General features: G+C 44.7%; 1 protein-coding gene across 3 annotated transcripts in view; it reads left to right on the top strand.

The window, feature by feature from the left end:
- The window catches only part of LOC138467536 (zinc finger protein 583-like), a 304,181-nt gene that overhangs the window by 22,044 nt on the left and 267,881 nt on the right, over positions 1–14,256 (top strand). For all 3 annotated transcript variants that reach the window (XM_069607645.1, XM_069607644.1, XM_069607646.1), the window contains exon 2: positions 11,183–11,309. In XM_069607645.1, the coding sequence (XP_069463746.1) occupies positions 11,183–11,309 (127 nt within the window). The remainder of the gene's footprint in view (positions 1–11,182; positions 11,310–14,256) is intronic.

Raw genomic sequence — 14,256 nt, 5'->3', positions numbered from 1 at the left:
TTTGTAGACGGGCTGGATATTCACTGCGTGCCCCCAACTCAAACATATCGTGCAGGGTGGCCTCTCTTTCTTTGGCAGTTCTCCGCCCCCTGCTCCCCTTGCCCACTCCGCCAAACGCATTAGGGGAAATTGTCTCTAACAACAGAGGCAATACATATTTTTCTTACCCTGAAGGGAAAAGGTTTGTGTGGGCAGGACCCAGTGAAAAATAATTCTGTGCATTAGTGTGACAGTGGTTGTCCATTCTGTGCCAAGACCAGTGGTGTGCATTATGCTTCAACTTCTGTTTTATTGCTGTCTCCAACAGTGTCAACAAAATAAAATTTTTTCCAAATTCAAACAAACATTTTCTTTTTTAAACTACTTTTCCCTTCAAATCTAGTCCTCTGTAGTCCTTTCTGAGCCCTGTCAAGTGCTCATAGTCCTTCCTGTTCCTTCCTTCCTCCTCTTCTTTTCCTGCTCTTCAAGTAGATAAGTACCTTACATTTTAGCTACGCGATTCACAGGGATTAAAGGGTTTTGTTATAACATATACGAAACTAACATGCGCAGCGACTGCAATTGAGACGGAGAGTTAATAAGCTGCCCTCTGTAAGCGGTACTACAGTAGAGCACAGTGTTATCCCCACTCTACATAATAGGGGGTAGCATGGCCCTGTGCCACACTATCGGCATGCCCAGGGTCCCAGCGACCCCCCCTCCCGTACAACAGTCGAAGGCCCCCTGCAACAAGTAGGTGGAGCCGGAGATGAGAGGCACCCCGACCCTTGGAGGGGCAGAGCAAGCGCACGCAGAACTGTCCAATGAGGGTGCAAGTACATCCTAGCACCGAGAACGAACATTGGTGTATCGGGAGAGCATCGCAGCCCCCACTATCGCAGGGGCAGAGTCTCCCATCGAAACACGGCGAACGAGTTAACGCTCCAATGAAATACTCTGGCTGCCGACAGAAAGAATTTATAATTACTGGCGCACAGTTCTGAAGCGAGAGCAAACCTCATAAAGCATGCCGGCACACAAGTTTCCCAGAGAGCGGGAAAATGCGTTTAGCGCACCAGAGTGCAAGTTACATTCCCACCGGCAGGGAGAGGTCGCACAGCCAAAATACTAGCACGCGGCCACGCCACACACGACCCTAGCAATCAAAGCTACTTCAGAATAACTGGCACAGCGAGAATCTGAGCGCAGCAATACATAACGGGTGCAGAGCCACACATCAGTAACCACAGCGCAGAGTGGACATGTCACATACACTTGTGACCAGGTAATTTAGGCACAAACACCCCATGAGCTATGGCAGAATTTGAATGGAGCGAAGAGGAGCAGGCAGATGACCTGGCTCACAGCTTCAGGGAGGTGGTGGAAAACTGGCTGGTGGAAGCAGTGGCCCAGGGTATGAAACCCCTCCAAGACAGGCTGTATACGATTGAAACATTTGTAAGTCAGAAGTCAAGCACCAAGAAACAGAAAAGCATGTCCACTAATGCCACGCCAGAGGGACCTCACGGGTGTATTGAGACCTGGAAGACCTCTTCAGACACCCCAGGTCAACTTGAAGGTGCAGAACCAGAGGCCCCAGAGGTTACCGACGCTTTCATGGAACTCAGAGATGCATTTATGCGCAGGAAGCTGGTGCCAAGCCTCACTACCCCAGACCCAGGGGAGGATAATATGGGAAGATAAGGGTGAGACGCAGCGGAAGAGCCGCCAGAGTCACCATCTTACTCTCAAGTAGAGGAAGAAGACGACGACATACAGCCCCCCGTGAGAAAGAGATTGAGGAAAGAGAAGAATATTGAGGACACCGACAAGATAGCTGATATGTTCGAACCCGAGTACATTAATAATCCCAAGTCTAACAATGGCATTTGTGGAAGCACTCCTCTGGCTACCGATATATTCAAGTGGGAATCTTTTCTTTTTGGCTGCGGGTCTTTAGCAACTGTGAGTCTCAGACATGGTGTCTGCAATGGTCTCTGGTCAACGCTGAGATGATGTTCTGAAAGTAGGGGTTCTCAAAGGCTTACAACTGGGCCAGTCTCACCTGGTCAGAGGGAGCGAACATGAACTAGGTCTCACTCTGATAGTGGACAGTCTGATGCATCCTGTATGGAAATGGAGCTTTGCCATTGGCCAGTTTCCATTTGGGAAGGTCCTTAGCAGGTTGCAAGTTCAGGAATGGCCGAAATCTCGAACTTTATTTATTTTTTTAAATCAATATGGTAACCAATTCTGTGTCAAGGGGACTTTTGACACTTACAACTCTTCTGAAAACACATGGCTCCAGGTCAGGTGATAGCAATGTGTAATTGAGACCGTGGATGGAGGCAATTCCCCAATAAAAGTGTTGAACCCAGTGAAACATTGTAGTGTGACGTTGCCCGCTCCTTTGGAGCGCTCACATTTGGCTGTCACTGGATCATTCTGGGACTTTCATTAAGATGGGGATTTGGGTTTGAATCAGACACCCTTCCACCCTTTAACACCCTTCCACCCTTTAACAGGTCATATCTGGTTTTGCAACTGCAGTCCTCTTTCATCCAGGCAGACAGAAACCATGCTCTTATGTGGTAATGTCCATTTTCCATTAACTAACTCAATGCATGGCCTTTGTTCTCAGGATTGAATTTTACATGAGAATCACATAAGAGATACACCCCAAGTACATGTAGGATATACCCCAATAGAACACAAACGGCTGCCACCAACCAGACGAGCACAGCAAGATGCACGAGCAGCCCCCCCCTACAGAATTACACCCAGAGTCTAGGAGGATTAGAATTCGTCAAGCACTGCTAATGCTATTTGCCTCTGCAATGAGGCTTCAGATGTGAAGGCTCATGAGGTGAAAAGACCAGTGAACCAGTTGGGGCACAATCAAAAATGGCTGGTTGGGTCTTTTGATCGCACACAATGGGGGCCATTCCGACCTTGGCGGTAGGGGGTTAACGGCACCGGTAAGGATGCCGGTGCCGTTAACCCCCTACCGCCCTATTACGAGGTCCCTTAGCGAGTCCCACCAGGGCCGGCTGGTTTTACCAGCCTGCCTTAGCGGGACCCGTTAAGGGACCATGGAGTTAATAACGGACCCGCAATTTGCGGGCCCGTTATTGGCTCCTTCCCCATTCCCATTGAACCCTATTGGGGCTCAAATGGGAATGGGGAATGGTTTTCGAAATGGGAATTTACTGGGTCCGCATAGGACAGAATGTCCCGGTAAGTCACCATTCCGATACCACGGACCCAGACCCGAGTTTGGAGGCAGCCATGGTGCTAATAGCACCATGGCTGCCTCCAAACTCGGAATGACCCCCAATGTTTTGAAGGTGGCTAGAAAACTGGTTTAATCAGTGCCATCCATGAAAGGATAGGACGGATGGAAGAATAAAGCTAAATGAACGACAGATGTTTGAAAAATGGATTGAAATGAAGGATGATGTATATTGGAAGGATGGACATATTGATGATAAGTAGATGGGAAGGAAAAATACATGGGAAAGATGGATGGTAACTTTTCCCTTTCATCCTTTTCCCCTTACCTTTCTTTGTACCTTCTTCCTTCCCGTATCTCCTATATCTTTTTCTAACTCCATCTCTTATACTTTTTTTCCTTCCCCTCATGTTGTCTTCTTCTTTACTTCCTTTCTACCACTTCATTCCTTCATCTTTCTTGTACTGGCAGAGACTGCTATGCTGTGGGTAAAAATCTAGGTTACTTTGCAGAGTTGTGTTGTTTTTTTTAAGTGTAAACCTAAGTCTTGATGTAGCATGGTCGTTTTTAAAAGCAGCAGTTTGTTTTTTCACAATCGAACCATTTAGTAGATGTAACTAAACATGACAAGTCAATGTCACTTTGCTCTCAGTTATACTTGGCCCATATTTCTGTGGCGGTAATGGCAAATTGAAACGACTAGTACATTTATCTCATTTATGCCAGGGGCTAGTGCAGAAAAAAGGTAAGGTTAAACTCTTCCTGTGAAGCTGATCTGGGGTGGTTTTCTACATGATCTGATGCGTTTCCTGTTTCTTCAGCAATCTGACTGGGTGGCTCACATTAACAGTTACCTATCAAAAAGAGGCTTGCCCTTTTTTACATTAAACCATAGGATGAAGGCACATCTGTATTAAGCTCATTGCCTAAAATGTTTTCAAATAAAGGCACTACATTGGTAAAATGATCTCCCTGGAAGGACTGATAAGATCTTTAGATGTTTAAGAGTATCCTCGTCCTAATTCCATAGGAATGCATAATAGGTGCGGGGGTGGAACTCTGATCACCCTAACCAAAATAGGCCCACCTCTTGAAAAACGGGTGCATGTTTGTCCGTAAAGGAAGTTTATTGTACAAACAGCCGTGAGGGGCTAGACAACTCTCTAGAGACCAAACTAACCAGATTCTCTCCAAACCACACAGAAGTTATACATTATATACATTATTGTAACATTTAACACACACTCACATATTCTGTTACAAAGTCATCCCCCCGAAATATGATTGGTCAACTCTATACAAGGAAATCTAACCCCCCCCCCCAAGTTCCCATCCTCTCGTTGGATACATTCACTTAATCATCAACCTCTTTCGACATACATTTGCATCGGCCCATATTCACACACTCCCCTTTTTGGGTTCTTTCCATAGTCTGTTGTAACATCATCACATGCTAACATAGTCCCGTACAACAATCCTAATTTATTACAGGTTCCATCTGGTCGGGGCTCTCTATCCCCGGTCGGGATGCACATGGCCTTTTACGAGTACATTTCAACAATATGAGGAGGGAGAGAAACAAATAAGTTCCCTTTGAACCAGTGATGGCCATTTTATCCGGCTAGATTTGCTGGCGATCCCTGGGATATCTCATTCCTTGCTAATCTATAATAACAACCATTTAAGCACGCATTGCCTCTGGCCACATCCTGGTCATTTCTGAGAACCGGATTGAAACCCATACACCATTTGTCAACTCTGCCCTTATGCACCCCTTGCACTGGGGTTATTACCTGGCCCCAAGTTGACCCTACCAGGTGGGCAAACTTCCCTGACCACTGAATAACAAACTCCCATGTATTCAGGAAGATTACATCTCCTCTCCACAATAGTACCAAGATTCGTAAACCGTTGCCTGGTCGCAACTGACCATCTGTTATCGCAGCTGCCTGAATGCAGTTAGCCGCCTTCCGCCATTCTTCGTCCTCGATCAATCAGATCTCGGGTCGCACAGAGTTTATCTCCCCAACCCAGGGTTCCGCGGCCTACACAAACCCCAACTATGAGGGACCTGCGGGATACATATTTGTCTATTCCCCATGTACCACTTGTTCCCCCAACTGTCCCAAACACATTTCCCTGAAAACCCCAGTGTATATACACCTGTGCATGTATGCTCAAGACTACCACGTCCCCTCACAATGGTTTCTCCATCTGCAAATCTCCTTTCTCGCGTGCGCATATATGGCTACTTGCTTCTCATCTTTTAGCTGCTAAGTGGCACACCACACAACTACATTGTATTCATGCTGTATCTGCAGACTTGCCATTATGTTGCTACATGTGTGCAAATCTAAAATGTATCACTTGTACACAGAAGAACTCTACTAGTAACACTCATCCCATTCTCATTAACAACACTAGATGAATACTAAATCACAACATTGCGCTAACATTGTGTCTACCCCAGCCCCCAATATAGCGCGCGCAATGCAAACCCTTCTTTCCCATTTAAACCATTATCAACCACCCCAACATAGGCCCACATTTAAGGGGTTACAACTGTCTACACAGCAATGAGAAAACCTGGGTACATGGTCTCCTGTTGCACTTGTCAACAATGATGAAGCTGACTCGGAGATAAACTTCCTAATGATAGTCAATGTTTCTGAAGAGTTAATACATGCTATACCTTAAATAACGTTGGTAGTGGTACTTTAATCCAGTGGAAACCCAACAATACATTTTGGGTTGGAATGGTGAAGTAACAGTCTGTTAAATTCCTGTAAATCTGTAAATGTGTATAATACACTGTACCAACTCGCATATATTACACGTCTACTCCTAACAGGGATCCCTGCATGTGAATTGGACATCTTGATGAATACTGTTGAAGGGAATGGGAGCAAACCCGCTTTCTGGAGTCCACTTGCCATCCACCTTTGGTGCCTGAGATGTGGGGAGAGGAGGGAGCTGTGGCTCCTCTGCACCTTGGTGGGCATAAGGGAGTCTTAGGGCTATACCCATAACAGCATTCGAGGAAAGTCCTGCTTGGGACTGGTCTTCATTTTTTGTATTTCTTCCTTTTCCCGCAGTGCTGTAGAAATGGTTTGGCTATGAGACTGTAGAACATGAGGGTAAAGTGTAACTGCAAGGATCACACCACCATGCACATTGCCCCTTACTTATCAATCTATGGTGGCAACCATCAGCAGAGAGGTACAAAAGAGATCTCGGAATCTGAGGTTTCATGGTCGGTATGAAGCTAGATCCCTGCCTTCTCTCCCAACTTTGGTGTATAATCCCAGTACATTGTGTGCCCCTCTTCATGCCCCCTCTCCATAGCCTTATGCCAGCTCTCAATAGATATAATTAAAAATCTCTTTATACAGTGGCACATTTCTCAAGGAAGCAGGCGTATCTAACCTACCTTCCCTTTCTTTTGGGTAAGTTCTTTGCGGGATTTTCTGTTTTGACTATTGGGTGACACAACAGCGCCACCTATAAGCCAAACCTATTGCATTGGAGTGCAGGTAGGTGAAAGATGCCATGTGAGGAGGGCTACACAGCTTGGTCATTCACCCACCCATTGACCGCCCAAGGCCAAGCCAATGCCTAAGGCCCGTCCCACACACTTTTTGCCAGAAAATATCCTTCTGGGACAACTTTGAGCTAGATGTATCGAGCTGTAACATGAAACGTTGTGCTTGAAGTGCCTGCAGTGTTATTTCAAAGAAGTCTTCTGAGAGTTCATTGCCTAATTGGAGCTGTAAACGAGCTACTGGTGTAATAAAAAATGTCTTAACCAAGTTTGCCATCAACCACTAGACGTATAAGCAGTGGCAGAACCAACAGTTTGGGGCTTGTGTATAGGTATTAGATTGGCATTTGCAAGGCACTGCTATTCCTTGCCCATGTACTCTCACCATTTTGCAGCTGCTACCATTAACAGCTGGTTAGTACAACTAGGGAAGTGCCTGCCAGGTGCCTTTCCCCATGCGTACACAAATGCCAAAACTGTTCCCAATGCCAATGCTTGTTTTGGGTATCGTCGGCAACTTCCATGTCTCCCCATCACTCTTGACACATTTTTTCACATACAAAGTTACAGCGCCTTGATGTTACAATTTTATTGATGACAGTGCATCTCTGGATCTGCCAGGCCTCAGCATATAGTTACACTACACCAAAATTCATTATCCCACATCTTGCATTCTTTATTCCTACATGGATACGGCTACCATGTTTGTCAATGTCCAATGTAGGACAGTTGCCTTTGCGACAAGCCGTGGCACTACAGATCAGGAGTTTGGGAGTGACCTAACCGCTAGATTCGCGCACCACATGTGAAGTTCTTGGTCGATGCACAACCCCTATCCTGGTAAACTGAACATCTCCAACCTCTACTGATCAAGCTGTGGGATGAGGCGCAGCACACTGCTCCCAGACCTCCATTAAAAGGCTCTGGGATGTGTCACGCAGAGCTCCAACCCCACGGTCACAACTATGGGGATAACCCTCAAACATTGCATTTGGGTCTGAAGCAGTTTGGAGGTCTCTGCCGGTTAGGAAATCCGGACAATGATCGTCCCCAACATGACTCGGCTGAGCCTTGCGGACCACATTTGTATGGGGGTGCTCCTTCTAAATGCGCTCCACCCCAACCTCATGTTCTCTATCCAAAATCAGTATTAAAGTACTGGTGGAGAAGGGAGAAACACAGGCCAAGATAAAGCCAGCATTGAACAGGTCTTAACTAGGATTTTGTTTTGGAGTGAGGAAGGTCACAGTTCTCTACATTACCCGTTTTGCAGGCACTGAGGGTGCCTGGATGCGGACTGATTATGGTCCCCCCCATCCCCCTTGAATTAACTTTTTTCCTGGCGCACCAGTGGAGTATAGAGAAGGAAAGTGTGCTGCATGGACGATCGGAGACTGAATACATTTATTATATGACTCTCTGCTTGCCAATTTCTGCCATGCAGAAATAATTTTAGCCTGAGGCCATGAAAAAAATGTTTACCTAAATTTGCATTATTTTATATATTGAATGTCTTTAATGTGGTCGACATCTACCTAACTTGAACACCTGCCCCATAGATACAACATTATAGTTATTATTCCAAAAATGTAGCAAATTGAGGTTAGAAAACCTAGATTTTGCAAACCCAATCCATTTCCAGTGTGTGCCCTCTGTCTGCAGGACGAGTTCCTTTGTGACTTCCTTGTGGAACTCTAACTCTTCCATAATGTTAATTCTCGCCCAAAACAGGATCATTTTAAGCTATACACTCTAATGTATAGGCTGGATGCCCAATTATAAATAAAGAAGAGATAAACAGTAATTTCTTTAAAAAAACTCTTTTCAGCAAATTACTTTTCGTTTAGCTTCGTGTGCCCCCAGAGCTCCACCCCCATGAAGTGCAGCCGTAGTTGACTGACCCTGATTTCCTTCCCAGGCTTCTGATTGCTTACTGTTATTCTGAAAAGTATTTTAGAATGCCCTGCATGAAAAACACGTGCACTTGTGGGCAGATGATATAGGCCACCAGTAATTATCCTTGCAAATGTTTTCAGATGGAAACGCATGAAACTGTTTTAATATATGCGAGTACTTCTAATTGAATGTAATGTTTGAGGAATTTATACCCAGGTAAAATTATGAACATTATTTGAACGTTTTTTGTGCGTTTTTTGTGCGTGTGTCACAATCGATTAGCAACCTGCTTTTGTGATGGCGCAAGCTAAGAGGCCTTAGACACTGCTCTTTTCTGACAGTAAACAATGAGATTTTAGGGCAACAGCTCCATCCAGTAAAAAAGTCAATAATATTTAATAAGGGGCCAAGCACAGGATGCCCAACCGACTTCTATATTACACAATAGTATCCATTTTATTTGTGGTCTCTTGTAAACACCTCAGTGTTATAATACAATAAAAGTTAATTACCTTGTTTAGGAAAACTAAAAGTCTACCTTCTGTAGGGGTATCGAAGAAGGAAGTTGACACAAAGGTATCATGGTGGTTATAGACTTATATTTTCAGTACCAAAACCCTGTCTATCAAAATCTCTGAGGGGTTTCCATGCCTCATAACTAATACAAAATGGACTGTCAGAAAGTCTGTCAAAATAATCTCTACTGCCCTGTGTCAGAATCTACTTCTATCCCTCACGCTATAACTAAAGGATAAACAAACAGAAAGTTCCTTCTTCAGGAGAATGGCTCCCTTCTCCTGTTGCCTGGATAGCGTCCAAAAGAATGTTCTCTTGCAACAAAAATGTGAGGGGTAATGTCTCCCTTGAAATGGCTTGGAGGTTTTACACAACCCTTGTACAAGGTTCGCATCCAGGAGAATGACTCCCTTCTCCTAGCGTCTTTAGCACAACTCCCAGTTTTGGACCAAGAGAATGACTCCTAATGGTATTACTTGGCACAGTTCATTCTCCCAATCGCCAGCTTGGTGTATACTTTGCCACTCTAGTTTGTTGTTAGCAAAGTCAGAAATCCTTCTCTGTTGACTGGATTTACTGCTGCCACTGCAACGAGGAAGTTCTCCTTGCTTGCTCAATTTCTTTTTGTTGGGGTCCCAGACCCTTCTCTGGTGGTCAGTGGGCTTATTGTTGCAACTGCGATGAGGAGGATTTCCTCTAGTATTTGCTTTCGGATCTCAGACCCTTCTCTGGTGGTCCGTGGTTCTCTTTTTCCCACTCTGACAAAGAACATTTCCTCTAATAATCTCATTACTTGCTCTCGGGTCCCATACCCTTCTCTGGTGGTCAGTGATTCTCTTTCCCACTTTGACGAGGACGATTTCCTCTAATGCTCTCTATATCTGCTATAGGGTCCCAGTTTGTTCTCTGGTTACACTCAGTTGCTGTCTCCCCACTACTGATGCCAAAGGGAGCTTCGCAAACTAGCCTCCCTTCTATCCCTGTGTCTCCTCTGTGTTCCCATACCTCCTGTTTCCTTGTGTGGGATCATGGTTAGTCCCTGGGACTTCCTGGGGCATGTGTCTTCGCTCCAGCTCTGCTGGTTCACTGCTGTGGCTCTGTTGGGTGTGCAGTACTTCTCTCATCTGTTCCACGACTCTGCTCGTCGGCTTGGCCTTCTGCCTGGCTTCGCTCCTGCAGGACCCGTGAAGGTCTCACACGGCACTTCACCAGCATCCTCTTCCCTCCGGTCCTTCAGCAGCGCTTGACCTCTCGCGCTGTTTCGCCTTCTCACCTGCTGCCAGACCCGGCGGGGTTTGACATGGTCAGGCTTGACCCATTTGTTAGTACTTTGTTCCTTTTTATACATTGTATCGAGTTTCTCCCATGCAGATTGTAAAAGTCCTTCGTCGATTTTAACTTAATCCTTATGCCTCCCCAGGGCCACCTCGTACCAGTACTAGCACAATGACCTTCATGTCTCCTGTGTTCTTCCTCGTCCTAGTACTTTTAGCTTTAGGTTTATCTTTGGTGCGGAAACAGTACATGGGTATACTTTCAATAAAGTGGTTCTGAGCAGTGGGAAAGGCTAGGAAATTTGGTGAGTGACATCATTCAATGGGCTGTACCCCAGGTGATCGTCCTTGTATCCAGAGCGGGAGTGCCTCCCCATGAGGCCCCCCCATATTAAACCACCCCTACGGGGACTATTGGGTAGTGGCCAACACTTCCTAAACTCATGGGAAAGGGTTCCCCCTTGGGGAGGAGTGTGGAGTGACGACACCTTGTGAATCGTCACACTTCTTATAGGAAGACTGTTACAGTACATTCATGTATGTCTAAAACTCACCTAGACCTAGAGGTATTCATAGATGGAATCTGATCTTTTTTTCTAAATCACATTTGTTCAACTGTGATATATCCTTAGAATCGGCCTACTCCAAAAGGTGGGGAACAATATTGCATCAATGTACCTGCATTGTACATCAGATTTTGCTTTATGAACTATGGAACATGCCATGTACACTTTGCTGTTGCAGATGCTGGTTACGTTCCATGATGTTGCTGCCGGTTTCTCTGAAGAGGAATGGAAGCTGCTACACGAATGGCAGAAGGAGCTGTACAAGACTGTCATGAAGGAAATTCACCAAGCAATGATCTCATTAGGTAAAGTTACCTCCTCTAATGATATCAGTAGTGTTCTCAGAATGTGTTATTGTGTGTACCCTATCAGAAAGCCTTACCACCTTGCATGCTGTCACATTTCCTTGTCATAGCATACTTTTTATTGACATATATATATGATGTGAAATGTTGTCTATTGAAATGTCAAGGTAGAAGCCCAGAGAGAAATGTATGGGCAGTGTTAAGATGGATTTCTAGAATCTAGCCTGATGGACCGATTATAGGAGGCCACCCTAGTTATAGTGAGCAGAGAATTCTGAAAAGTTTGCCGAAACCCAATCGAGGTACGTGGATGAACAGTTGAGGCTTATTCTTAGGAGAGTGTGAGTGGGTTCAAGTGCCCTCAAGGAGTCCACACAGTATAGCACACACTAATACAATTTAGACAGTAAGTATAAAACATGGCATTATTTATTATAGGCCTTTTGAACGCACTGAAAAATGAATCTAACGGGTAGTATTTTGACACAACACTCTAATACAACTATATACAATCACCACATTTCAAATATGCAATAAAAGTGACATGTTCAGCAAGAAGGTAAGTAGATTAACTGCAATAAATGATGGACCCAGGTCACAAGTTAATTCCCTAAATTAACCAGTCCAAACCCTAAGAAGAATGGAGGTTTGTGCCCAAAAGTCACAGGAGCCATAATGTGTCTCCCCTGAACGCAGTCTCTGCAGATAAGTTGTACTTAACTTGTGTTAGTGGTTAAAAGAGTTTTTCAACAATTTTCACTAAAGGTAAATAAGTGTTTTCCTATATTTCAGTTTACTCTACCCAGGTTCGACAACCAAAAGCTGAGTGGAATGATATGTAGGAGACAGAGGGACATCCTCCCAATGTTATCCTATGGAAGATAGTGGGGGACAGATACACTGCGTTTACTTACCCCACTGACTCCGATTTTCCTTTGTGGATCATCTGCGAGGTCGTTTGGGGCTCGCTCTTCTGCCATTGATTCTGGTTAGCAAGGCACAGGAGTTGCATGTTTGAGGATTCTTTTGGCTGTGTGCAGCTGCAAAGTACCACCTCTGGCGATGTAGAAAAGCAAGAAACACAGATGAAGACCTCCTCAGGACACTTCACAGGTTGAAGAATGGTGAATTCCACTGACGGCCTCCACACACAGGCGACGACAGGTGTCCTTCCAGTCATGGTCACAGATGCTGTTCCACGACAGGATCCCTTGATGCTGGGATGCTGAAATTCAGGGAGAAGTTGGCTTGTGGCACGAGCTGGCGACCACCGAAGTTCTGGATTCAAACGCAGAACCTGTGGCTAGGTAGCCCACGTGAGAGCTGGTCCATCAACTGGGCAGTTCAGGGACACTTCTGAAGCCTCCAAAGGGAAGGATCTTCAAGAAGGCATCAAGACTAGTTCATCGCACTAGACCAAGGATTGAAGCACTGCTCAGGGTCTTTGGAGATCAGGCAATAAAACTGGGTTCACTGTGTTGGACACAGAAATGGATGCTAGGCCACTTCAGGAATCGTCTTTGTATTTTCAGCAGGATGTTGTTCTTCGAGAGATTTTTGGCTCCAACGATGATCTAAGGAAATGGCTTCAGAGATCCTCTGCTAATACAAAATCCAAGCTAGAAGCAGGTCCAAAACCACTAGTGGTAGGGATCTGCACCCTTCAAACAGCTAGTAGTTCTCCAATCAGGTACAACTAATGGTTTCACATTTACCCCACACCTAGACTTTCTGGCCCCACAGATTTGGAGTGGGACTAGACAGGCCCACCCCCTGCCTGGGAACCACACACAAAGGCAGCAATAGCCTGTGAAAGCAGAAACATTTCTGGACATGTGCCTGAACTTTACAAGGACTTTCTTGACGTGGCAAGGCCGGAAGAAGGCCAAACAACAATATGGCCAAAGAAGCAAGCGAACATCTCGTTGCACTAGCCACTTTTAGTAGCCATACGCAGTAAACGCGAATGCGCACAGTAAATAATGCAAAAAGAGTAAACCTGTATCTGCTGCCACCAGCTTGTCTTTAGGCACATCTAAAAGTAACCAAAAATCTGTGTGTAAAAAGCAAGGTTGATACGAAAAGTATTCCTGTTTCACTGCACTGTAAATTGCTGTGGCCAGGGTTAAAAAGTACAAGAATTCAAAAGGGAAACCTAGTTTCCTAGTACCGATGGTCGGAAGGACTGATCAGTTTCCCCATAACAATGAGCCTAAGGCAAGTGAAATTAAATTGAAGGCTTTACTTCCCTTCAAAAAGTTAGAAGAGATTAAAAACTGAGCTAAAAGAATGGGGTTTCATATGAAACTATGGAGGAAAAGTTGCAAAGAGAAGTCTTTCATAACTGGCTGCATAATATTACACCATGTATAGTCCCTCTGAACCTGATTAATGAGTTTATCGAGCTGTCCAGATTCTCTAAATGCGTGTCTTTATACAGTCGTTCATCTCGCTTGAAGAACTGTTGTGGATGTCTTTTTTAATGCTATAACACTAGTTACTTTTCCTATTTTGGAAACAATGAGTTTGAAAGTTCGATTTTCCATGCAAGGATTTATGTTCATTGAAGCAAGCAAATTCTCTCTTTTTTAAATTTTTTTTTTAATCAAATGTATATTTTTTGGCTTAAGATCATATTGGCCGTGGGGGTGCAATACGCTTGATAATGGGGGTGGACTTCAGCGGGTATAATGGAATAGGCTGTGGCATTGTGTGTGAAGGGAATGTTCTGTGAGGTCCCCATGCCTTTTTTTTATAGTACGAGAACATCTGTTTGATGGACAATCCGTCCTCAAAGAAACCTACTGAGAAATAGTAATTGGAATAATGATGGATATAGTAGAGAATTATTTCATTAATATGAGTGAAAAACTGTTTGGAGTAGAGGAAAAATTGGATAACCTTTGAAGGGATTCACATATACAAGACTTCCAGGTGAAAGAACGCA

Source organism: Ambystoma mexicanum, chromosome 4q, assembly GCF_040938575.1.
Source record: "Ambystoma mexicanum isolate Mex_15411 chromosome 4q, UKY_AmexF1_1, whole genome shotgun sequence".
In the NCBI taxonomy this organism is placed as follows: domain Eukaryota; kingdom Metazoa; phylum Chordata; class Amphibia; order Caudata; family Ambystomatidae; genus Ambystoma; species Ambystoma mexicanum.
This window is presented reverse-complemented; position numbering and strand designations above follow the sequence as displayed.